Genomic DNA, 27,817 nt, shown 5'->3' on the forward strand with positions numbered 1-27,817 from the left:
GATTTCTGTTTCATTTGTATGTTCTGTTTGAAAATTGGAAAATGCATACGACGGATGGTTTCAATAAACATGATCAGATTAAAAAAAGAAGACGCTAAACGTGAGCAAAGTGAGTGGCAGCCAGAATATTTGGAGGCCCAAGTCATGACGTGTAAATATCTTTCAGGTGAATTAACTGATAAAAAGAATGAAGTGGCACAGCTGAGGAAAGATATGTCTGACAGAGATGATGAATTAGAATCTGTGATCCAGACATGGCAGTCAGAGCAGAACCTGCATGAACGAAAGCATGTGCAACGAAACCATGAAGTGAAGGAATGGTAGAGCAGAGCCGAAGCTGGAACAAAGAGAAATGGAACTAAGGGCTAGAAGATGTAGCCTGGAGAGGGCACTTACAGGAGCTTGTGAAAATAATGGAAAATTGTTTTGGTCCAAAATAAGGACAAAAAGGTGATAGAGATGTTGTGTTTCCATGCTCAAAATATACAAAGATTACAGGTGAATTACAAAGAAATTAAGAAAAAACAAATCTGTACAGAAAAGGTCATAGCCAATGCGCATGATAAACTGGACAAAGCCAAGAGAGAACTGAACCTCCAAGAAAGACACAAGGATTCAGTTTGAGGAAAAACTGATATATGTGTTCAGATTGTAGATCTAGAAATGCAAATCCAAAAAAATCAACGTGGCTCAACCTGCCATCAAAACAAAGAAATGTAATCTGCACTAAAAAGAAGAGAAGTTTTTGATGTCTCAGGTTATGAAGATGAACATCAGAATGTCTTGCTCTGTAAAGTTAATGTACAATAGTAGTATGACTCCCCCTACAAGGGTTAAAAACAAAAATGTTATTTTTCAGGACAAATGTTGCTGTTCACCTAAGTGGTTAAAACAGATGAAAAGTGGCTTTGATAAGTCCAAAGAGGTCCAGCACTACAAGAGTGAGTGAATAAGGTGAAGGTTCATGAAAAGTGTGGAACAAGTGTCTGTAAGAAAAATGACCACAGGGATATTGTCCCAAAAAATAAGTGTCTAAAATCATTGTGGGTAAAGGTGTTTCTGTACCTCTGTTTAACCAAAAGTCTGCTAGACAAATAGTGTTTAATATTATCTGTGAAGTGGAAGTCAGCTAATAATGAGAGGCAGAAACCTTCTACAGCCTGATGCCAATAGGAAGAGGCTAAGCTTCTACAGCCTGATGCCAATAGGATGCCAATAGGAAGAGGCTAAGCTACTATGTAGGCATGCCCAAAACCAAAACTAATGAAATTAACTGTGGGAGAGAATCTAATGCTGACATTCAGCACCGGTCATTTATATACAGAAGTAAGAGACAATGGGATGTCATCATGAAGAGGCAAAGTTGCTGAGAACCCAGAAATGTCAAGTGATTGGAACTTGGAAGATGAGACCATCAGTTGAGGACATGTAGAGAGACACTGGACAAGTTTACTTGATTAAAGAGGGATCTCATCATTGTATGTCGTGTCCTATTGTCGCTTACCCCATAAGTGCTGAGCTGAAGGGGAGGAAATGTAAGTATGTGAACCTAGAAGGTGCTGGAAAGTGACCCAAAAATAGGGTTGAAAAAGACCTTGACCATATCCATCTCTGGGGTCCAACTACAGAGAGGGAGGACAGACAGCAGGAGAGTGGTGCTGGTGACTTCAGAATGGTGGACTGTGGACCAGTTGGAGAGGTGGTCAGTCCCAAAAGGACTGAAATCCAGAAGGGACTGGATTGAGTTCAGTGTTAGCCAGATTGCTGAGGAGAAACCTAAGTAAAGTATCTTGCTCTTAGAATTAGTCAGGGTACATAAGTGAGGCATTGCCCTAAGTGTGGATAGTCTGTTTTGTTGCTTTAATTATAATACAGCCATTTCTTTTGGATTGCCAATAGCTGCTATGTTGCTTATTTGGCACCCAGACCATAAACACCTCTGTTATGTTCAGGATGCTGCTACTTTGATGCTAAACTACCCCCAATCGTCACTATATGTATGTTGCTTTCATGTTTCATTTTCTATTCAGTTAATGTCCTTAAATTACTCCCTTAATCTCAAAGCTCTCAGACTCTTTGACTTCTTACTTAATACTTACATTCATCCCGCCCTAGGGTACTTCATTCAATACCTTCTCACATCCTATATAAATATATATAGAAAACACACACTTCCAGAAATAAAACAAACGTCCTGCACAGATGTCAGATCCAATCTCACTCATCTTTGGATACCGCTACAAGAACTGACCCAGAACTAATGCAAACAGATGGGAGCCTCCATTAGGCTCTGTATGCTCCCCTCTCTCTCTCTACCTAATATTACTGTGTATGAGCTGTGCAGCCAGAGGATATTCAGGCTGTGAGTGCTACCAGCTGCTGGCGGCATAGGGAACCATACTGTACAAGCTCTTACTCCCACCTTTCCATTCATTTACCCTCAACAGACAGGAGCCTGGCAGATCAACTTTTTACAATGTCATTTGAGTTGGAGACAAGCAGTTAAGTTAGAATGAAAGTGAAGTCTGAAAGAAAAGTTAAGGTAGCGGTCATCATCTGGTGGCACGTGGCAATAAGGGGAAACTATGGAACAGCCATAGGGCTATGGATTAAACAGTTAAGATAACAACAGTAAAGGAGAAACTATAAAAGAAAAAACAGCAAAGATGTGCTCCATGATGAGATGTATTTTTGGGAGCCTACAAAGAAGCTCTCTACAAAGATCTGGTCACCTTGTTTTGTTGCGATAAGGCACAACTACTGGGAGGATGCATGCTCCTCCAGCTAACCTAAATTCCATAAGTTCCTATTCATAGTCACGTTAGTTTCTTAGGACCTTCCTTTCACTATTATAGTAGTTAGAATGATGTAAATCTTCAAGCCAATTCTTAGTAGCCTGTTTCTGTTAGCAATATACATCACCATTTTGTACAGCAGGATAGATTATACAGGATGTTTCCAAAAAAGGAAAGAAAATTATATAAACTTCACCTTTAATAAATACATTTAAAAAGAGGACAAAGAACAGCCAAAGACAAACATAGATCAGCGGTGTCTGATTCTGGGGTAAGGTAAAGAAGGTTAAAAAAAATAAGAAAATAGAGTCCAGCCCTATCAGATTGATTGTAATATATGTGGCATTGTTTATCCAAAACCAACATATGATCCCTTAATGGTCTGGTGTGTGTACTGTGTTACTTTCCACTGTGGAGCATATAGTACTGTGTGGGGGCCACTGTGGGGCAGATTGTACTGTGTGTAGTCCCTTCACTATTTATATCACACAGTATCTGTTTTATAGCAGACGTGATAGTATTACAGGCTCTAATACATATAAATACTATAAAACAGATCCTGATGTATATTGCCTTGCAAAAGTATTCGGCCCCCTTGAATTTTTCAACCTTTTGCCACATTTTAGGCTTCAAGCATACAGATATAAAATTTTAATTTTTGGGGGAAGAATCAACAAGTGGGACACAATTGTGAAGTGGAACAAAAAGTATTGGATATTTTAAACTTTTTTAACAAAGAAAAAACTGAAAAGTGGGACGTGCAATATTATTTGGCCCCTTTACTTTCAATGCAGCAAACTCACTCAGTTCAGTTCAGATCTCTGAATGATCCAATGTTGTCCTAAATGACTGATGGTGATAAATAGAATCCACCTGTGTGTAACCAAGTCTCCGTACAAATGCACCTGCTCTGTGATAGGCTCAGGGTTCTGTTTAAAGCGCAGAGAGTATCATGAAGACCAAGGAACACACCAGGCAGGTCCGAGATACTGTTGTGGAGAAGTTTAAAGCTGAATTTGGATACAAAAAGATTTCCCAAGCTTTAAACATCCCAAGGAGCACTGTACAAGCAATCATATTGAAATGGAAGGAGCATTAGACCACTGCAAATCTACCAAGACCCGGCCTTCCCTCTAAACTTTCATCTCAAACAAGGAGAAGACTGATCAGAGATGCAGCCAAGAGGCCCATGATCACTCTGGATGAACTGCAGAGATCTATAGCTGAGGTGGGAGAGTCTGTCCATAGGACAACAATCAGTCATACACTGCACAGGATGAGTGGCAAGAAGAAAGCCATTTCTCAAAGATATCCATAAAAAGTCTCATTTAAAGTTTGCCACAAGCCACCTGGGAGACACCAAACATGTGGAAGAAGGTGCTCTGGTCAGATGAAAAAAAATTGAACATTTTGGCCACAATGCAAAACAGTATGTTTGGCGTAAAAGCAACACAGCTCATCACCCTGAACACATCATCCCCACTGTCAAACATGGTGGTGGCAGCATCATGGTTTGGGCCTGCTTTTCTTCAGCAGGGACAGGGAAGATGGTTAAAGTTGATGGGAAGATGGATGGAGCCAAATACAGGACCATTCTGGAAGAAAACCTGTTGGAGTCTGCAAAACACCTGAGACTGGGACGGAGATTTTTCTTCCAACAAGACAATGATCCTAAACATAAAGCAAAATCTACAATGGAATGGTTCACAAATAAACGTATCCAGGTGTTAGAATGGCCAAGTCAAAGTCGAGACCTGAATCCAATCAAGAATCTGTGGAAAGCGCTGAAAACTGCTGTTCACAAACGCTCTCCATCCAACCTCACTGAGCTCCAGCTGGTTTGCAAGGAAGAATGGGCAAGAATTTCAGTCTCTCGATGTACAAAAGCTGTAATCGCAGCAAAAGGTGGTGCTGCAAAGTATTAATGCAAGGGACCAAATAATTTTGCACGCTCAATTTTTAAATTTTTCTTTTGTAAAAAAAAGTTTAAAAAATCCAATAAATTTCGTTCCACTTCACAACTGTGTCCCACCTGTTGTTGATTGTTCCCCCAAAAATAAAATTTTTATATCTTTATGTGTGAAGCCTGAAATGTGGCAAAAGCTTGAAAAGTTCAAGGGGCCGATTAGTTTCGCAAGGCGCTGTAAATAATGAACATTAATTGTTCAAAAGTACCAAATGCAGAGACCTTTACCTTCAGTACAACAGTACAACAGTACAATACTGTTTGTATTATTGAAAGCTCTGTAAAACCCCATTCACATGACTGTAATTTGTGGGTCCATAACTATCCGCAATTGTGGATTCGCACAATTTTAAGATTAAATTGCTGTGTTGGTACTTTGCGATAATTTAGTGGGTTTTGGGTTGCAGTTTGGAAACTCAGTCTTTAAAAGGTTTGCCATCACTGATCTAGGCAATGTTTTACCCTCTACTCATTGCTTTTGTTTTTTAGTTAACCATTTATACATATTTCTTTTAGTTATGACCAATGCATATTTTACCTATGTCTCTTTATCATGTTTTTTGAGTATGAAAAAAAAATTTTTTAATGAATTTTTTATGATTATTTATACTAGATTAGTATTCTGGAAATACTTTCATTTTATTTGTAGTTACTATGTTTTGGATCTGAGGAAGGGGTTCACTCTAAGCAGTGCATTATACCCCGAAATGTGTTATCCAGTTGTACCTGTAATAAAATTTCAGTCTTATTAAGTCCTATGTTGACTCTGAATCTGGAGGAGGAGCACATATCTGGGTTTTTTGTTTGAAGCATCCTAGCCTCATAAGACGAAAGTATTGTATATGAAAGGTTTATTGGCTTTCTGCAGTATACTACAATCTTTTTAACATCTCTGCTTGAGGTCAGTGAATAAAGAAAACTTGTTTATATAGAGAAGCTAAAGAACTGTCCTAAATGTGCTGCTATAGGACTCACAGACTATAATAGTAGTCTCTAATATGGAACCATAATGCAGTCTGTACTGACAGGAATCACAGTATTGCCTAGGGGAAAAATGCATCTGTAATGGGATGTGCACCCTGCACGAATCTGATAGAACATAAATAGTTGAATGTATCATTATATAAAGCTTTTATGGGAGAATGGCTCTACCGAGCTTTGTAGGGCAGTGAACAGACTACACACACATGGATGCCTCATACATGAGCCTTAGAAAACATATTTATTCCACAGTCAGTTATTATTGGGTAGTGCGGACTTCTAGTAGAGGTTCACCATGCAATTGCTAGGTGTGATTAGTGGAGTCTGTAATATGCATATACTATGCGTGGGGGAGTGGTCTGTAAAGTACATACGGTATGCTATGGGGGAGAGGAGTTTGTAATGTACATATAATATGTGTGAGAGAGGGGCTGTTATGTACATATGTTATGTATGAAGAGGGGTTGGTAAATGACATGCTATGTGTTGGGTAGGGATCTTGTAATGTACATGCTATGTTTGGGAGAGGGTTCTAATGTAGAACCCTCAGGGATCAGGAGAACAGCTGGAGGGGGAGAGACTAGCAGTGACATGAGGTGTAATGTCTTACTGTCTAGCACAGCCATCTCTCTGACTTTGTGTAGCATAGGAGAGAAGGGACCAGGCACAGAAAGAGACATTACTCTTCAGTACCATGATGGTTCCTGAAATTCCATGTATAGTACCAAAATCTATGGTCATCTATCTGGAACTGCTTAACAAACAGTGGAGAGGTGTCACCTCTTGAACCAGATCCCTATTCCTATAGAACGTATGGTTCACCCCCTTTACCAGCCAAAGAGAGAACTGCACTGTAACTAGGCCTTGTTCTACAGACTCAAATTATACAGTACGTGTATTACTACTTTTATTCCACATATTACTACATTTATGGCTTGCATACAAAATCTGACGGTCACAGTGACTTACTCTGAAAGGGATTGTGAAAGCATTTCCTTTAACTGCATTTATTTAAAAACCTGACTTTAAAAATACGTCAAACCATATATTTCAAAGCACACAGTGAGAAGAGAACGGGCTGAATGATACAAGCAGTTCTATTCCTCTGTGAAATGACATGCTGCAATATTATTAATTACTTTTATGCCATATGCTGAAACAGATAGAAATCCCAAGGATACTTCTTTGTACATTCAATACTAAAGTTTTCTTAATTATGAAAAGACAGATGTGTAATTGTAGGAAATGTGTATGCCGAAGATCTGTCATCCTCAAAGGACCAACCACTTTGCAAGGCCTATTCAATGTATCCTACACTTCACCCAATCCTTCACATGTAATCAGACTGTACATCGTCTTATCTCACAAACACTAGGGAAGGTTTGGACTTAGACTGGAAACAGTCAGCAATATAATCTCCTATTAATGAAGCACAATAGAATTATAGATAAATCCCAGGCATATATGGGTATAAGGAAATAGCATACCCTTTCCCTTAGCAATTTACTGAAATTATATCATAGAGACGTTGTAATAATACTGTGAATTTTTATGGGACTTGGGAGTTCTATACTACTTTTTGCTCTGATTCTGTTGCTTGCAAAAAAGGTGCCCAGAAAATGATCATTACCGAGTAATTTGTAAAGCGAGGAATGAAAACAACTTACCTCAAATCACGTTTCAAAAGATTTTTTTTTTATTTTTTTTCTCCTTTTTAAACAAATTCTAGGCATTTTTAAAACCCAGTGCCACCTGACCCCCTTTCTCACTGCCCTGTAGTTCAATAACCTCAGCAAGGAGTAACATAGGCCAGTCCAGTCCAGTTTGGCTGACCTTTTTAGATGTCCATCAAGCAAGGTAAGGCCCATCATCCCTGCTTGAATATGGCGGGAGGCAGAGGAGAGGGGGAGGCAATAAAACTGGAAGAAAGTGGTCACTTGACAAGCAATGTCCAGGAAGCAGGACAAAGAAAATTGTGTGACAGGACAACATATGTGTGTTTATCAAGAGAATAAACAGCTTCTTGCTGTCTGGGACTTCCTTACAATAAAGTGAAAAAGTGATCCTGGATGTATAATCCTGAAATCAGCGAAGTGCATCTCCAGAGAGATGCTCAGTCTATATATTGACCATCACTATTCCTTTTGCTTGCATCATGGCTGCTGACTTAGTTGTCTCATTTGGCATATATTCAAGTACGTTTCCAGTGAGTACTCCATTAGCCAAGTGTAATCCTCTGTGGGCTAAAACCAACCGCACCATGTGACTGTGTCTCTGGTGTGTGAGAATAACCAACTCGAGTCCAAGAGGTTAATAAAATTATTTGATAAAAGGGGAGATTGCCTTATACTTCAGTCTGATAATCCCCATCTGACATATCCATAGACACACGTGGAGGCTGATCCCAATCCACACAACGCAAACCCAGGCGATCATGGATCTGAGAGGAACGAACTCTATAGCTATCCCAAACCTTCTGATGAGGACCAGCCGGACTTGTCTTCTCCTGAGGAGCCAATACCGGATAGCAAAAAAGATAACAAAGTAAATTATACAAATAAATCTACATGAATAGTCCAAATCATGTTGCATATTTTACCAATGTACAGTATAAAAAATTGCCCTGTTATGAGCGATCTCACAGGTATAAAATCAAATTTCCCTATGAGTGGTGAGTATGTATATATATATATATATATATATATATATACTGTATATATATATATATATATATATATATATATATATATATATATATATGTCACTGCATAGAATAAATACATTTCTGTGGCTATGAGTATGAAGACACTAATAAATGACTCAATAGATACATTTGATGATAATTTTAACTGTAAGGAAATCAATGGACAAAACTACTTTCAAAAGAAATGAGTTTGACCTTAGAAAATCCGTCTAATATGACATCAATGGATGAAGCTAATTCGTAGACATGTACCTGAGAATGTGACATATAGAATATCACACAATCTTTCTAGCTGACAAAGATCAATAAACATGTATAATATACTGGATAGATGGCTGACATGGATGAATTAGACCTATAGACAAAGACAGCTTACTCTAAGCTGGACTTTTCACCTAACATCTATACATTAACATGTAACAACATATAACCTTCAGCATATTCATTGAATAATACTACTACATTAATAGACAAACAAGAACACAAGCAATAAGATATAGAGGTGTCCTCTCTTACCATTCATATACAGATATGTTTCATGTAATGACTATGTTTTACTAAATGAAAGTTTTTCTGATACTCTGTCACATAATGCCTATGCTAAATGTGTAGCCAACCAGTGATCAGATTGTAAATCTCAACCTGTCAAGAGTTTTCATAACATGTTGGGATATTATGTCTGATGGGTTTCATATAAAATTGAAGTCTTTAACCAAATTTGAGATAAGGTAACTCCTATGTGTATTTCATATTCAATGGATGATCTATGGTGTTGACAAGAGGTCTTTTCTTTTCTATTTTAATATGGGTTTTAAATATGTACACCTGTTCATATTTTACAGATAAAATATTGTATTTAAACTTTTTTTGAAATTTAATATATAACTTCATAAAAGCTTTATGCAGGCAAATTACAGGTACAAAATACCTGATGGAATATGAGGGCAGTAGATCATTTCATAGTGGGCCTTCCATAATTGCTCTTTTTTGTAATTAAAGTAATCTCTGATTTGCATTAATATTTTATTATCTTCAGGAGACAGAAATTATAGCAAACCAGCAGCTGGAGCACAAAACCATTATTCTTAAGGATTCACACACAGGAATCATGTTGAAGACTGCTTTTTTTCGGAAAGAGGATACTGTTGACAAATACCCTATTAGATGCCATATGGTTTGGTTACAAGTGTTCAGTCTATGTTACCCATAGAAGTAAGTGTAGCAGTTACAATGACTTGCAGCTTATCACAGAGATATGTATCAAGATCACTTTCTAATCAATCAACGACAATGACAATAATTAAGAATCTCCCGTCATTCAAGAAGTCACAATTGATAGTCCACCATATTACTATATAAAAAACAAAAAACTTGATAGTCTTCAGTAGTTGATGCCTTTTTAATGGCTAACTAATAATGATGACAGATTACAACGTTTCGGAACTCTCGGCTCCTTTCTCAAGTAAATTTAAAACTATTTCTAAAGGATGCATATTTATATACAAAGGGGCACATAGGGATAGAATTCCAGGAGGAAGGAGGTAGAGGGTTATTAGTAATTGATACAAACAATGTAAACAAGTCCAGGTTTTTCTCAGTTCTCAGGTCAGTGATTTCTGTAAAATGCCATAAAACCATGTGACAGATTTAGCCCCTTCTCCAGTGTTTGAAGCAGGGTCATAAATATATACTCATAAATCCGTCCTTCTTTCTTTGATTTGAAATTCCCTCTTAAAACCAAATTTTCATGTGATCGGTGATATTATGGGGATTGTATGGCCCTTCTTTCCTGGGCACTGATGTTAGACGGCAGTCTTTTGTTTGTATCCAGTATAGTTGATTTGACCATGTGTCTGAAACAGTCTATGTAATTATCCAGATCAAAATATGGTTGTTAGCAGCTCACTATCACCTCCAACTAACACAGGAATATTTCCATGCGGACAGAAAAGGTGCAAAACATGCCCTTACATACTGACCACTGACAGGATAGAGATACCAAACTCTTAACAGGGAATATCAAATCCGTGGTACATTCACCTGTAACACACCTAATAAAGTGTATTTGATAATGTGCACCTACTGTCCCACTGAAAATCTGTATGTTGGAGAGACCGGACAGCAGCTTAGAATGCGTATGAATTCACATCGCCATACAATTGGAGAACGAAGACTGGACCTTCCCGTATGAAAACATTTCTGCAATGAGGATCATAATATCACTGATCACATGAAAATTTTGGTTTTAAGAGGGAATTTCAAATCAAAGAAAGAACGATGGATTTATGAGTATAAATTTATGACACCGCTTCAAACACTGGAGAAGGGGCTAAATCTGTCACATGGTTTTATGGCATTTTACAGAAATCACTGACCTTAGACCCTGAGAGCTGATAAAAACCTGGAATTGTTTACATTGTTTGTACCAATTACTAATAACCCTCTACCCCCCTTCCTCCTGGAATTCTATCCCTATGTGCCCTTCTGTACATAAATATGCATCCTTCAGAAATGGTTTTAAATTTACTTGAGAAAGGAGCCGAGAGTTCGGAAACGTTGTAATCTGTCATCATTATTAGTTAGCCATTAAAAAGGTATCAACTACTGAAGACTATCAAGTTTTTTGTTTTTCTATATTTCCTACCCACTGGCTAACACAGTACGAGAACAAACATTATCCTCATATTACTATAGTATGTCAATATATCATATAATGGGCTACATTTACTATACATAGGAAGAACAAAGATTACCACAAGCCTTTGAAACCTGAAATGTGCAGGGTAAAGAGGATCCATAGAGGCCAGGTCATCTGTATCTTTAATTTACTTATGACTACCACCATTACAGAATTACTCACACTGGCTGAGGTTCTTTCCACTGCTCCTCCTGAGGATATACTCCAGCGTTTGTCTCTCTGTATTACAAACAAAGAAAAAGGTAAGAAGCACAACAGAAATAAGAGAAGGTAAAAAAACAGGGCTGGGTTCTATACCTTTATGTCAGTACATGTACACTAAATAGCATGATCAATGCAACTATATTCTTACCTAGGCATTTCTGCCTAGAAGAGAAACATAGTTCTAGGGTGAAAGCACAATATTATTAGCAAAGGCAGAAAAAGTCAAAAGCAGGGTTAAGGGTTCATGCACGAGGTCATATTTAGGATCTGCACGAGAATACTAAATATGATGGTAATGTATTTCAATGAGGACTTGCATACCGAAGTATTTTTGTACAGTAAATGCCAGAATTCACCTCTTCCTAGAAGCACTGGTTTAAAGGGACTCTATCATTGGGAAAACTCACTTTTAACTAAGTGCATACTTGCATAGCCTTTAGAAAGGCTATTCCGCACATACCTTTTGTATGTTAATCCCCTCAGTAGTTTTTGAATGAGGCTGTTTTTATTCACATGCTAATTGGCCAGCAACGAGCACCAGAAGTCTCAGCAAGCACTCTCTGCTGTGTGTGAGAGAGCACTGAAGGCTGATGAGTCGTCAGCAGCAGCGGCTTGTGCTGTACACATAGCAGAGAGTGCTCGCTGAGACTTCCAGTGCTTGTTGCTGGCTAATTAGAATGTGAGTAAAAGTGGGCTCATTCAGAAATGACTAACGTGATTAATATACAAAAGGTAGGTGTGGAATAGCCTTTCTAAAGGCTATGCAAGTATGTGCTTAGTTAAAAATTAGTTTCCCAATGATAGAGCCCCTTTAATGCTTCTATGCTGAATACAGTACAAGATACAGCATCCAGTACAGAATAGCACTAACTTGCACTGTGTTATGCATTGTATTAAAGGAGAAACTAGTGTGTGTACGTGTCATAAGAGATATCATGACTAGTGTGAAATAATGGACTGCAAACATGCCAATATATAGTAAAAGCTAGTACTGCTGCATTATATGCTATATGCTTTTTTTGTTTGTACAGCTATTTCATGCAAGTCTTCTGCCATTTTCTCATGCTAGATTTTGAACAAAATTACTTTGTTTTATTGATGTCTATGAATGATGCTTTGGTTAACATGGCAGGGCAAGCATATGACATTGTAGGCTCATATATGCTTCTTAAATGTCAATAGGCATAGAAATACTTCTTTGTGGAATAACTTAAAGTGACTTTCTGATTCATTATAAAAAATTCACAATAAATGCATACTATGTAGAAATACCTGGTGCCTTCCTTTTTAATCTTTTTATATTGGTTCCCTCTGATACCCAGATATCTCTTCATTTCTGTAAAATGTCTGTATTTGGTAGGGTCAGGTATCTCAGACATTGCTATTGTTTATGTGTGGTCCCCTGTCGTCAGATGCTCCTCAAATATTATTATTATTATTATTGTTATTATTATTATTGTTGAGAGCAGAGTGGAGTAGGAGGTCGTTGGAGGATCTGAGGTTACGTGTGGGCAGGTAGCGGGAGATTAGTTCAGAGATATATGGAGGGGACAGGTTGTGGATCACTTTGAATGTTAACGTTAGTAGCTTGAACTCAATTCGCTGGGCTATGGGTAGCCAGTGGAGGGACTGGCAGAGCAGCCGATTAAGATCGGGGGTGAGGTGAATTAAATGAGCAGCGCACTTTAAGGTGGACTGGAGGGGGGCGAGGGTGTTTGCTGGGAGTCCATGAAGAAGGGTGTTGCAGTAGTCTAAGCGGGAGATTATGAGGGCCTGGACAAGCATCTTAGTTTTTTAAGGGGTGAGGAAGGAGCAGATTCGATGTATGTTCTTGAGTTGGAGGCGGCAGGAAGTGTTGAGGGTTTGAACATGTGACTTGAAGGATAGGTCAGAGTCCAAGGTTACCCCAAGGCATCGAGCCTGTGGGACAGGGGTAATTGTGGTTCCATTAACTTTGATAGATGGGTCAGGTGGAGGGGCCATACGGGGTGGGGTGAAGATGATGAACTCTGTTTTCTGCATGTTGAGTTTGAGAAAGCGGGAGGAGAAGAAGGAGGCTACAGCTGCTAAGCAATCTGGAACTCTGGCCAGCAGAGAGGTAATGTCTGGTCCAGAGATGTATATTTGGGTGTCATCGGCATAGCAATGATATTGAAAACCATAAGATTCTATGAGTTGGCCCAGGCCAAGGGTGTAGATGGAGAATAGGAGGGGTCCTAGGATGGAGCCTTGGGGTACACCTGCAGAGAGAGGGCATAGTGAGGAGGTGGTGTGCGAGTGGGAGACGCTGAATGTGCGGTTGGTGAGGTATGAGGAGATCCACGAAAGGGCCAGGTCTGAGATACCAAGGAATGAGAGAATTTCTAAAAATAGGGAGTGGTCGACTGTGTCAAAGGCAGAGGAGAGGTCAAGGAGGAGGAGGACAGAGTAATGGTGCTTGGCTTTGGCAGTTAGAAGGTCATTAGTGACTTTTGTTAGGGCAGTTTCAGAGGATTGACGGGGTCTGAAGCCTGACTGAAGTCTGTCAAAGAGCAGGTTGGACGAGAGATAGGAGGAGAGTTCTGAGTGGATGTGTTGCTCAAGCAGTTTTGAGGCGTAAGGGAGCAGTGAGATGGGACGATAGTTGGCTGGAGAGGCAAAGAGGTAAATATTAAGAGGTAAAGCCCTGAAATCTACTGCAGCAAGCAGCGTTAGTAGATTTCAGGCATTACATTCTGGAATTTTGTGATGTAGATAACCATAAATTTTTTGAGCCATTAAAAACCTACCCCTTATTGCTTGCCCCGCTTTAGAAGGTGGCATGAGCAGAGAAGAGGATTAATATGGTGTAATTTATGGAACAGACTTGTTGTGCCCGAGGAGTATAGAGTGGTCTGAGAAGCTGGTGGGCATTTTACAGAAATTACGAGAGGACTGGGAATTGGAGGACCAAAAGGGACGTCACCAATTATTTCAACTATACATTATGTCTTTTAGTGTGAACTGGAGGGTCAATGAAAACTCACATTTTACTGGTCAAAACTTTGGAAATAGAAAAGAACGCCCGTAATAAATAGTGTTACTTTTGTCCTCTAGGAAAGTAGAGTAAATATATTGTTAGCGCACCTTTGCACTTGCATCCCGGTACCTTTCCAGTGTGTGGAACTTGCGGTTCAATTCATGATAAAGCTCTGAGTGTCTTTTTCTTGTGTGCATCACTTTCTGCAAAAAGTCAACTATAACATTAACACGCTGCCACCCAACCTACCAGCCCTTCTTATCACTGTAGCGTACGTGTAGTGAAAATTATCATGCAATGCAGATCCCAATGCTACCATGCATATACGCGATTGAACCCAGCTACGGGTGCTCACCTCAAAGTCCAAATCTGAATATCTCAATCGCTTCCGCTGGGGGAGAAACACAGGGACAGGTTGGTGTGGTTTCTATGTGAGGAGGAAGAGAGAAAGGGAGGAAGGGAGGAAGATGGATTGAGAGAAGGGAGAAAGGTGTACACACAAACACTGAGACTGAGAAGTGCAACAAGGAAGCTCCATACTGGGGACAAGAGGAACAGGGAAAAGTTTAACACAAAACAAAAGGGAATGACAATGTAATGTGATAAGAGATAGGGGACGAAGGTAGGAAAAGGAATATTTTGCAGAATGACTAACTTAGCAACAACAAGGCACGCAAGAAAAGCACAGAAAAACCTACAAGATTTCTTCCATGTCTTACCTCGAGAGACCCAGCACTCAGAGATGGACCAGGCACCGTGCGGGGCATTGTACGGCTCCGCTCATTCATCTCTGATGCCAGGATCTGCCGGACAGAGGGTGGTTGTTTAAATGGTAATCCATACTGATGCTGTGCTGGAACGTAGGGTGGGGTGAGATTGACATTAATGTGGTCCACGGAAAGGAAATTAGGATAACTATCTGTGTCGCCTTGCTGGCGCCCTTTTCCAAATTCAGAAAGCTTCATGTTCAGTTTTCCTTGGTCCCGATTAAAAGGTTTGAGACTCAAAGTCCGCCTGGGTAGAACCATATACTCACTTTCCAGTGATGGCTCTTGAGGAGCATCCCCAAAGTCTAAAGGCCACAAATTTCCCTCTGGACACAAATAAAGGGGACCACGTTCCAAATTAATTTCTTTTTTTGGAAGAGGTTCATTAAGCTCATTCACTTGATTGTGGGTGATTTTGGGCACCTGCAAGAGAATGCCTCCTGGGGAGGAGAGGTTCCCGGGAAGGTGAGAGAAACTGAGACCATCACCACCTTTGTGTAGCTTTAAGTCATCGTCATCGTCTAAAGATATTCTGGATAGAGCTCCGGTCACACTGGAAGGATGGCAGGTGTTTAATTCCTTGAAAAGAACTGAAAAACAAATAGGGAAACAATAAAATATAAGCTTGACTTATGACTCCTTCCTGGATGCCATCTTCTAGTATTTCTCATGGGTAATAGTCAACCACTAATGTAGAATATAAGTCTATAAGTCCACTGAAATAAACTCTGCTGAGTAATCATCTGGTAAAAGAGCACATTTTGGGTATTCTGGGGTGCAGTGGTTTTCAGTGGTCTAGAAAGAAGTGGAATGTTGAAGCACCTATTTTTTTTATTTTACTAAGGTAAACCTCATAGTGAAACATATATCAGTTTATAATCTGTATTTATTTTATGGTCATAGCTTTTTTTTCTATACATGATTATGGGGTAGCCATCTTGCCTAAGCTGATGTTAACAGTATTTAGGCTATGTTCACTATTCCATCAAAGATTTGGAACAATGGACATTAAAGTTTCCCTCTGTGATGAATCGCCCAGAGTTATGGGGGTGGTTTTCACGGCCTTCCCAGATATATTTCCCTTTTGTCTTGTTAATTTACTCGACCTGATTAGCAAGATACCAGAGATAGTGTCCAATTGTCCAAGCCTAATTCCTCCCTAGAGGTAGTTTGGCTAATCCCTTTGTCTCAACCTGGGCACAGCATTGTCATGACTGTGCTAACTTCGTTATTCTTAGCAGGGGGTGTCTGGGATCAGTGGATTGAGAGCCTTGCTATCACTTTTTTGCAGACAAGCTAACTCCATAGGAGACTTTAAAAAAGAGTTTTGACTGTATATAGTCATACTGGTACAAGGTGAGGGGGAGAGCTGCCCACCTTGCTGACCTCATCGTGGGAGGGGGCTGAGTGGAGATATATTGTCACACATGACAAGACCCCAGCTGTGGTTGTTCTTGCTGGACTGCTGGGATGTGTCACGAAGTGCTGTGATGTTGTGGAAGCTAATCCCTTGGACTAAGGTCTCTAGTACCTATGGAGATACAATGCACCCTGGACTATTCTGCTAATGGAGAGTCAAACCCTTACCTCCTAAGGATTACTTATGGACTCTAACTACTTATGGACTCTAAAGGACTGTGCCCTGGATTTCATGAGGTGAACTCCGGAGACCCAACTGGGTATTATAATTCTGTTTCTAATCTTTTATTCTTTTTATCTTACTGCACGGTAACATACCTTTCTGTAACCATATAAGCTTGTATCTGCTAGCATATAGCTCTATGTATGTTGGTTGTCTAGTATCGACCCTCTTGGGTTAATAAATATAAAACTTTAGAAAGCTCATCTCATATTATCCTATAAGACGCGGTCCCTCTCTCAAGGTGAGAGTGGACAGTAAAGGTAAGAAGGTGATCACAGTTTTGCCCGTGGCAAGGCCAGGTAGGCCAGAGGCTGGGTCAAAGTGGCTTTGGTGAGATCCTTCACACCCTCATTAACAGGTACAAATGCAATACTTTCCTTTTACATCCATCCTAATTCACCAGATGGAAGTGAGCATCCATTTTTATCTTTTCATTAAAGGGATCCTATCATTAAAAATATTCTTCTCCTACCTTTAGATGTCTTCTCCGCGCTGCCGTTCCGTAGATATCCCAATTTTCGTCGGTATGCAAATGAGTTCTCTCGCAGCACTGGGGGCGGGCCCCAACACTCAAACAGCACTGGGGGCGTCTCCAATGCTGCAAGAGAATTCTCCAGCACCGCCTCCATCTTCTTTAGGAACGTCTTCTTCTGTCGCAGGCGGTCAAACTTGTAGGCCTACAAATTTGACCGACTGCGCCAGAAGAAGATGCGTGAATAGGACATCGCTTCAGCACCCGTAACTGCCACTATCAACAATTCGTTCTATAAAGGCAGGGGGCCCAAAGTTTGCACCGGGGCCCACAAGACTTTAGTTATGCCACTGAACATGACGTATGTCAGTTGTGAAAAATGAGGCCAGGTCCTTAATACACTTTTAGGCTCAGTCCTTAAGAGGTTAACTACCTAGCAGCAGCCTCCTCTTTCCATAGACTTCTGTGTGTGACGCTGGATACAGATATGTTCTATTAATGATAAGAAACTGAAGAGAAGGAGGACGTAACCAGTAATTGCACATAAAAATACAGACCCATTAACTTTCATGGGCCAATACACAAAGCTGTAGTTTTTGCCTTTTTGTGCCTGAGCCGTAGTGATGAGCCGCAAAATATGGAACAGGTCCTATACCTGTCCATATTTGCAGCTCAGTCTATTAATTACAATGTATGAGTCAGCGAAAAACATGGATGACACATAGATACCGATCAGTGCCGTTTTTACAGACCCATGAACAAAGCATGGTGTGTGCATCAGGCCCAAAGTAGAGAAGGATATTGATTTATTTCATAAGATATATTGTGAGGTTTCTTATATTCACCTGTACTATTAATTTATGAAAATGTTCTATAATTAGAGATATGCTTTACACTTGTCGATATGTAATATACAGGCCTATGAGTCATGTCTTTAACTAAAGAAGGTATAAATTCACTACAAAGAAAGTACCCTGTGAAACAAAGTGATGTTCTGCTGTAGAAAATTAATTTGGACAAGTGACAGTATCATATGGGTCACTTTTTAGCTGTATTTTTCTATTGAAACAGATCTGCTGAGTATAGTTTGATAAATAAAATCTGAGCAATTCTTAGGCATTTTTTCTCCACTATTTTTCAGCTTTATCGTTGAACCACTGCCAAAGTCTGTACTATAAATACCATTTGTCAAATAATTGTCAGAACCAATTAATTTTAATAGATTTTCATTGAATTCATTGGGTTAAACAGTGAGCAGAATATACAAGGGGAATTTTAACTACAGGCTTGAAAAAGACCAAACAGCTCCCTACAGTTAGTATTTAAAGGACCACAATACACAGAATGCAAAGAAATAAAAAGCAAATCATAATACACTATTTGATAACTCACATCATCTCCTGATTTTTCTTGCATTCATATTTTTCTAATATCATAATTAGAAAAGCCATCTCTGGCAGTAGCCTTGTCCTCCTATCTCCCCTCTCTATAGAGTGAGTGCATGCATTTTGTTAGAAGGAATCCCCTAAGTATGAAATAGATACTAACAGTAGTACTACTAGTAACATCAGTAATGGTGCCAGCAGGAGCTTAGGCACAGTATATGCGTAGCTATGCATTCATAATTCCCCTTTTTCTATACTCATGCAACACAATGCATGTTTACCTTTCAGAAGCATTGGGAAGCTGAGTAACAACCATTAGACAGACGTTCTGGCCACCAGACCTCACCATTGCCCTGATACTATATGTACTAAACAGTGTGACATACAATGCCAGATTTGCTATTCTGGGTGGTTCAGGGGAAGATGGGTATCATACCAGGTAATACTGTAAAATGGACTGCTGAATGATAAATAAAGTAATATATAAAATAAATCTTCTTGATCCAGAGCTTGCCATATTTGTTTTTCAGACCTCTGGGAATGCTGTGTTAAAACCATGTGGAACTGTATTAAGAAATACTTCATACTACATTTACCCACATAATTCTACCTCCTTGCTCTGTAATCATACCATAGCTTGCCAGTATTTTAATTTTAGGGTTCTGAACAAGCTAGGTAACATAAAGAATGCAATAGCAGGCACTACTGAATACTATTATGCCTAAATGTAATCCCCCCCCCCCCTTAACTTGGTCCCAAATCATGCCAAAGCTTGGTAAATTTTCCTTTTAGGGTTCAGGGAAAGCTTGGTAGCATAGCATGGGAAGCTATGTAATACTGAATACCACATTTATTTAAATAATTAAGACTCCTTATGATGTGCTTTCAGGGTTCTAGGTAAGCTGGGTAGAATATCAGCATACAAATCATGTATTATGAATTGATGAATAATGAATGTAGTAATATAATATAAAAGAAATCTTTGCTCCAAAATTATGCCAGAGGTTGCTAGATTTCCTTTTCTGGTACCAGGTAATGCATTAATAGGGACTGCTGAATTCTAAATGCAATTAACTAAATCCCCCTGCTTGCTCCCAAATCATAGCAAAGCTTGCTAAATTTGCCTCAGTTCTGGTAAAGCTGAGTGACATAACTTGTGAATCTGTAATGGGGAATACTGAATACTATATCAAAATAAATCCCTACTTTCCTACACCTTTCAGGCTTCCAGCTAAACTGGGTAACACATTAGTGTTACGCTCAATGCTGTGATAAGGACTAATGTGCACTAAACATACCTAAATAATTCACCCTCCTCTCTCCGTAATTGTGTAACTTCACAGATATGTCTTTCAGGGTCCCAGGAAAGTACCATGCCAATGTAACAGAGACCACTTAAGCAAAATCTACCTAAATAAACCTCCCTCTTTAATTGTGTCATGCCATGTCAGATTTCCCTGTGATTTCATGTTAGTGCTTGTAACCAGGCTCCAGCTGGTAATCGCACTGCATGAAACCTCAGAGTTGCAGTTTCTAGAAAATCCTGCAGACATAATATTAATACAAGAGGAAGGAGTGGCATCATAGGAGGTAGCATTGCTTATACAGTGGACTAGCCATTTTTATGATAAAGGTTACTTTAACTCCACAAATAGGTAAAGCTATATGAGCTGGTCAACAGGGGAGGGGGGGTGGGGGCGTGAACAGAGGAGCTTTAGTTTTAGGGAGTGTAACTACAGAAGTGTTTGCAGAAATGTGGGTAAGGAATATATAAATAAAACATGGCACTAAAATGAGGGGAAGGTGAGTAAAGGTACTGAGGGAATGACCTGAAAAACCCACTGTGGCAGAAAGAACAGCAAGAGAGGCAGTGCCAGCCTACTAGATTCAGGTTTCAGTGACGGCTAACAGGTAAAGACATTTAGTAAGAAATATACCACAAATAAATTCAAGTTTGCTGCATGCTGACTGGGCGTTCCAGAGAGACCAAGCGACAAGAGAAGGCGATGTAATATGGTGGATATTAATGAGGTTAGTGGGATTCATGTATCTGCTGCGAGAGGTGGGCCATAGTTGGGAGAGATGTCTCCAGTGGCTAGTAGGAGCAGAATATAACACATATAAAAGTAAAAAAAATAAGTGAAACACATGCACATTAGGTATCCCTGTGTCTGAAAATGCAAATTTATGAAGAAAATTTTCCCATATGGTGAACAGTATAGCGGGGAAAATAAAAGAGCTGCCTTTCTTAAGAATTTGAATAAAAAGAGATCAAAGCAACAGACTTTCACCAAAATAATATAACTAACAGTACATCTGGCCCCACAAATAATAACACCTTAAGCATCCCATACATGGAAATAGAAAAAAAGTTATGGTTATCTCTAGAATTGTACCAATCCATAAAATACAGTTGACATATCATTTTGGCTGCACAGTAAATGCTGTAAAAACAAAGCTCATAAGAATGTCACACAAATGCAGTTTTTCTACCCCTTTCTGAATTTTTTACTAGCTTCCCAGTTAATATTAAATGGTACTGTTGTGAAGTTATGTTTTTTTCACGCAAACATTAAGCTCTGCGAATGAAAAATTAAAAAGTTATGGGGTTTGGAATGCGAGAAATCAAAAATGCCTGCAGCAGCAAGGGGTTAAAATGCCTCCTATAGCTATTTTGGTTTTACCTTTGGATTTCAGGGTTCTTTGTCCCTTTCAGCTCAGGAATTTGACAATATGTTGATACACTATGACCATTTAAAGGTCACACACTGTCACATGGTATGCAAATGGACAGACAGAAGACATACATGATGCTTACCAGTTTCCCCATGTGCTGTGTACCACGATCCTTTCTCATCAGACTGACAAGCCAGGTCCACATCCTTTTCAAAATCTGTCTATAAAATGGAAACAAAGCAATAGGACATAAAGGAAAGGTGAACATGAAGTAACACAACATTGAACCTCCCTGCATTAAATTATCCAACAGAAAATTCCATACACCTGACAATCCCAGACAATTTATGTGAATATGGTTAATAGATTACAATTGTCAAGACTAAATAATTGGGTTGCACACAGGATTAAAGGGGTTTCGCAAAGATGTGCCCATCATAAGGAATGTGATCAAAAAAATAAAAGAAACTACTCACCCATTTAATTCCACTCCATTGCCACTACTCCTTCCCAATACACTTTGCCTCTGTACACCAAGTGAGAGCCAATCATTGGCCGCAATGGCGTTGGCTTGTACTGTATGTCTGGTTAGTAATTCTTATTCTTTATATTATGGAGGTGCACTATCTTACTATATATAATTAAGTGGCATATGATAATATAATTCATGGGATATTCAAATGAAACCCCCTTATACGCCATACCGTATATAGTGCTGACCATTGATGTCAGACTCAGGTCTAGATTTTCAGATGTTACTATGAAGGACTAAACTGCATTAAGGGGGTGTTCACATTACGGTCTGGATTCTGTTATTAAAATGTCTGTTAAAAAAAACGCAAAAAAATGGACACCTATAATAACGGACACAAATTTACAGTAACGGATGTTAACGGATGCTTAGGTGTCTGTTGTTCTTTACGGATACGTTAAACAGATCTGTTAAAAATACATGAAAAACAGACACAAAATCATAAATTTTGTCTGTTGCCCACTTTGGAGAGGAGAGTATTGTTTTGGTGTTCCAGTTCTCCTTGTGCTGTTGCTGTTATGTTTGATAATGATTCCACCATCTTTGCTTTTTGACATAGGGGTAATCAGACTGCAGATGAAGTGGAAAAGAATTGCCAGGAAGAGACGATAGTAAAGGTGATGATTCTGATTTCATCCAATTACATCCATCTGCATGACAAGGGGAGTCTATTCCAGTCTATTTGGAGAACTGCGCCAAAATCCAGAGAAGTTCTATGACTACCTGTGTATAAGTATTTTTTATTTCAAGGTATCTGACAACAGGCAAGAGCTTCTCCTGCATGCATTTCCAGTTCTGTCTTGGCAAGTCAACAACCTCCTACATCATCCGGGATATTTGCCAGGCCCTATGGGATTTGCTGTGTAACGTTTAGGAGCAGTTGATGGAAAGCACATCCGTTTCCAGCAACCTGTTCTTCAACTACAAGAAGTACATTTCAATTGTGCTGAAGGCCATTGCTGATGCTCAGTATCGTTTTAAGGCTGTGGACTTTGGGGTATACAGCTGCACCAATGACTTCAGAATCTTCAAGGACTGGATGGAGACTGTATTTTGGATTGCCAATACCAAAGCCATTTCCTGAAACTCCTATACCGTTTGTGGTTATTGGCGATAAGACCTCCCACATGTGCGGAAACCTTCTTAAACCTTACTCCAGTCAGGAGCCAGACGAGTTGTGGAATGTGTGATTGTGATCCTCACTTCAAAATGGCGTATTTTCAACACTGAGATCCAGCTGAACCCAGAAGCTGTGGATGATGTGGTGAAAGCCTGCGTGGTCCTCCATGACCTTCAGCTGACAAGAGAACCATTGCCAGTTAACTCTTAGGAACTGGAGTCTGGGTTACATGGCCTCGACTCATCTGGTCCAACTGATAAAATCCTATTGTAATAAGTAGACTCACATTAAGTTGAGGGTGCTAGTGAAATTGCCTGGCCCATTTTCTGAAAACATTTCAGGGGTTCCCTTTATGACCCATTGCTACTGTATATATTTACGCAATTTTATCAGATACAACCTCTCCCAAGCACCATGAAACTCTAAACACATCATGTACATTAGTATTTAAATACAAAAAGCACAAACATGGCATCCTGTATGTAATCTCAGAATGTAATAAGAATAAAATAATAGATGATATCGAGCTATCAAGAAGTATTAACAAACCTAATTAGGGAAGGTCAAAGTTTGAGAAACGGGCTGATTAGTCAATATAGGAACAGAGAAGATATATTCATAAAAACTGTATCTGACTATTATAACATCTCAAACATGTAGGGCATATCCATAGAGTATTTATATAAATATCTGATAGATATGAGTCTCTTCTGACCACTGTGTTGTCGCCACTGCAAGCCAATTTCCATTCACTTTTATGGGCATTCAAAAAAAGGCTCTTCTGATAGGAATTTTCCCTTAAGTAATGAATTAATTCTTAGACTATATTAAAATATAGGAAGCCCATAATACATACTGAACCTCTCTACTATGCTCGCCACTCATAGAATTCTAGAATTGTGTGACTACAAAAATGATTAAAAGGATTTTCCAACAATGTTTCCACTTCCACTTCTTTCTGTGTTTTTGTGAAAGATTATGGACACCAAACTATATCTGCCCACTGCACTGGCTACTAGATGCCACCTACACTGTGGTATAAAAATCTCTTTAAAATTGTGTTTCCATTTTTTTTTCTAACTATTCAGTGCTATTTGTTAGTATAATGACTTACCATGATCTGCAGTTGACCATTCTTGCAAGAGTTTGGAGAATCTTCATTTTCATCACTGCGGCACCCACCCATTTGGCACTTAACCACTTCCTGAACCTGCGGGCACACGGAGAGTACTCCAGACTAAATAAGAAATGTGGTATAGTTCACCTGTCTCCTGCGTAATGCTGATGCAGATCTTCCAAGGAGTCAAGTGTTTAGTGTGCAGTTATTAGTGAAATAGTGACACAGTGAACATACTTTCCTATGTCAAACTACAATCTAGCAGTCAAGAAAATGAACTTTTAATCCATATTCAAATGAGCGGTTTGCAGTAAAATACACAGTCATTGACCTTTAGAGATTTCATAGTACTGAAAATGCTCTGCACTGAGCCATATAAAACAACAGAGATATTAATGTATATGGAGGATGGGTAATCTTACAGCAAAAATCATCCAGGTGCCTTTAGCCTGGTCCTTCCTCCATTCTTTGGTAATGTTATGCTGGCCATGTGTTCCGTGAAATGTTTTACCACCCATTGTGAAGAGGATAATAACATAAAATGGACAGTATTCATGTCACATAGCGAGTACACGGCTACATCCATGGTTTTGAAACCCAGGCTTGCAAAAGCAATTCTAATAATACAAGACTAAAAATTCTAGGCAGACATGTACTACAAAATGTAATGTACTACAAGAGCATTAGAGTTTATCTTTGTCCATATCCTAGATCTGTTTATATAGTTAACTAGCAGAAGTAGCACAGCGTGATTTGTTTTCAAGACATTAGGAGAAAGTAGAAAGTAAGGATTATTGATGGAAAGTTCTCACCTCCCGGCGCAGAAAGCAGTGTACAGTAATGATCACACAGCCTTGAACAGAATTGAATACTGCAAACAGGACTTGGAATAGAATGGATCGGCGGTCAGTCATAGCCAAAACTGCAGACATCCACGTGAGGGCAAGCAGAGGAAGGACCACGCAGGAGCTCCAGAGAGATGCCCTGTGTTAAGGGAGTGGAGACACGGTGCGAAAGAAGAGATAGAGAAAGAAAGGGAAGAGAGATATAGAAATAAGATAGTGGTGAAAAAGAAAGGTATGAGGAAAGACGTGAATGGTTGAAAAAGGATAATAACAACATAAGTGGGATGATTAGAAATAAAAGTATGTTATAAAACCAGAACCAAGAGCAGTTTATAAGGAAAACAAAATGCAGGAAGAAAAGAGATACTCAATAAGTATGGCAGAAAAATGCAAAGTAAGAGAAGAAAGGAGAGAAAGGTTAGAGAAAGCCATGAAGAGCAAGCCAGTGGTCGGTAACACAATAAAATGCACAGAAGCATGAAGGGAAATGCAAGTGGTGTGGGTAAGGAGAGATAAAAGATCAAGAATCCCAGGTTAGGTGTGTGCAGATGCACCCCTCACAAGTTTCTCTTATTGTATGGGATGACTCTCCTTGTTTAAGGGCAGTGCAGGGAGGTAGGAGAATAGTGACTGTACTTGTCACCGTGGGTGACATTCAGATAAAAGGGTGGGGAAGGATTTTATATCTACAGATAAGAAAGTACGTGTGAGAGAACAAGGAACTAGGGACAGGCACATTAATTCAGGACTTCAGTACAGGGAAGACATCACGCTGTTCAGGTGACAAATGACATACAGTGAGTCCCATACCAATACGCTGGGAAATGTTCCATTCTCAAAGGAGAATACCATAGCAATAGTCTTTTAATGTGAATGCTGTAGAAGGGAAGGTAGCCTGAGTTCGGTTTTCTTTAACACTGACACTGTATGACTGTGCACGTGTGTATGTCAGTAGGCTTCAGTATGTATGCGTTATATGTAATGGTGCTTTTGTGTAACTAAAGGAAGCCAAAAGGAGAGGAGAAAAGACTAACACAGCATTGTTGGCAGTAGCTGCGGACAGATTTGCGCTGGGCAGAACTCCACAAGTGGAACATATCAGCGGCAGGTTCCTGCAGGATATCTCAATTCTGCAACACCACATCACAACAAGCCAAGACCATGCAGAATAGTGAGGATTTAGTGGGAAAAAAAGAACCAGAGGGAAAATAGAAATATTTTATAGCAAGGTAAGGAGTTGCAGAATGTTGCGTCCAAAAAACACAAATGCAGATAGATTGGCAGATTTTATATATAATATAATAAAATTAAAAAAGGTGATACCAAATAATACAAAGACGCATAACACATATTGTATATTATCATGCAAAAAGATGTCATTTTTATGCATGCATAAAAGAAGACACATTTACACATCAATATAAAATCCATCATACATAATTAGAGTACATGGGGGCATGAAGGAGGTCAGGGCGGCAAGGATAGACAGGAAGGAGCAGATATGAGGAATACAGAGACAGAAGGGAAAAGCCACAAGGTTGTATGGGGCACACAAGAAAGAGATAATAGAGCGAAGATGGGAGAGAGAAATAAAAGGAAGTGTGTTAGATCAGCTCTGGACTGGCAGGAAGGCAGAACCTGGTTAGCATGAGATGGATACAAGGAAGGGGAACCTCCATCACCTTTACGCCACATTTGTATTTTGGCTTAGCCCATCCGTCTCTCTCCAGATGCTATTCTACCATACAACCAGTTCTTGTCATCCAACAGTATCTGGAGAGAAACTTCTATACTTTATAGTAGTCAATTGAATTCTGCTTTTTGGATCAATTGCAATTACATAAATGACCTGGGATCTGTGACCCATAACTAGTGTTTCACTGAAGGGGGATGGTACATTGCATCTACACACAGCAACAAACCTTAACACACACATACTCACTGATACAGGACACACATGGAACAATTACAATATACATTTCTTCTGCAAGTGTGAATCTGCACATTTCTTTTGGCAGCAGTATGATTTAAGTACACAACTGCAACATGCCCACCACGTAAAGGAATAAATATAAAAGATCTTTTTATTTCTTGACATAAACACTGGCAATATTATTCAAGCTTGCACTGTGTGCTTTGTCAGGTAATATTACATTAGGAAGAGCCAATTTCCCCCTTTTTATTACACTTGAATTAACTTAGGACTTCAATTCATCAGGTTACAAATTCATTGCAATAAAATGTGTTAGCAAAACCCCTGGACAGCCTGCAACTCACAACCACTAGGTGGCCACATAGGACACACAAGCTTAGCATATACACTACATCTCCTGACAGAGCATGGTAAAAACAGGGTTTTTTTTTTCAAAGCTGGTCATCATGCGCCACATATCTCGGATTATGTTAAATTAGAAGGAAAATTAAAGATTTTCAAAATTAGAAAATACAGCTGCTTTCCTCTTCTCAGGAATTAACCCTATGTCTGTTGGTCCCTTAAAAATTAAGGAAACTGAACTACAACATGGCCATGTGACCAACGGACTTAATGTCACTTACTGAGAAACAGCAATCGGTCAGGTTTTCTAATCCTGCACAACCACTTACTGCAAAAAAAGTCCATGGCCAAATTGGGCCATCAATTGATGGTCAGTCCATGGTCAGACCTACAGCTATTTATGGACCAGCCACCATCTTTATACCATGCCGGTTGATAAGAATGTTACTAAGGCAATTCTACATTCTGCTATTGTTCAGTAGTGGATGTATATTGTATGGATTTATAATAATGTAAATCCTCAATAAAAGCCACATCTGTGGTGTACTCTTGGCATATATATGTCATGAGATTTTTCTGCCGTATATGTCCATAGTGTACCACACAACTGCCCACTGTATCATAAGAACACAGTAATCTG

General features: G+C 39.3%; 1 protein-coding gene across 3 annotated transcripts in view; it reads right to left on the reverse strand.

The window, feature by feature from the left end:
* Positions 1-7,421: 7,421 nt before the first annotated feature.
* Positions 7,422-27,817, reverse strand: part of ADGRB2 (adhesion G protein-coupled receptor B2) — a 390,112-nt gene continuing 369,716 nt past the window's right edge. For all 3 annotated transcript variants that reach the window (XM_075264673.1, XM_075264671.1, XM_075264672.1), the window contains exons 22-30: positions 25,937-26,032; positions 24,870-25,041; positions 24,055-24,150; positions 21,431-21,509; positions 15,066-15,703; positions 14,702-14,773; positions 14,454-14,549; positions 11,307-11,363; positions 7,422-8,248 (exon numbers count right to left, since the gene is read on the reverse strand). In XM_075264673.1, the coding sequence (XP_075120774.1) occupies positions 8,087-8,248; positions 11,307-11,363; positions 14,454-14,549; positions 14,702-14,773; positions 15,066-15,703; positions 21,431-21,509; positions 24,055-24,150; positions 24,870-25,041; positions 25,937-26,032 (1,468 nt within the window). In that variant the 3' untranslated portion in view covers positions 7,422-8,086. The remainder of the gene's footprint in view (positions 8,249-11,306; positions 11,364-14,453; positions 14,550-14,701; positions 14,774-15,065; positions 15,704-21,430; positions 21,510-24,054; positions 24,151-24,869; positions 25,042-25,936; positions 26,033-27,817) is intronic.

This window comes from Leptodactylus fuscus, chromosome 2, assembly GCF_031893055.1.
Source record: "Leptodactylus fuscus isolate aLepFus1 chromosome 2, aLepFus1.hap2, whole genome shotgun sequence".
Classification (NCBI taxonomy): domain Eukaryota; kingdom Metazoa; phylum Chordata; class Amphibia; order Anura; family Leptodactylidae; genus Leptodactylus; species Leptodactylus fuscus.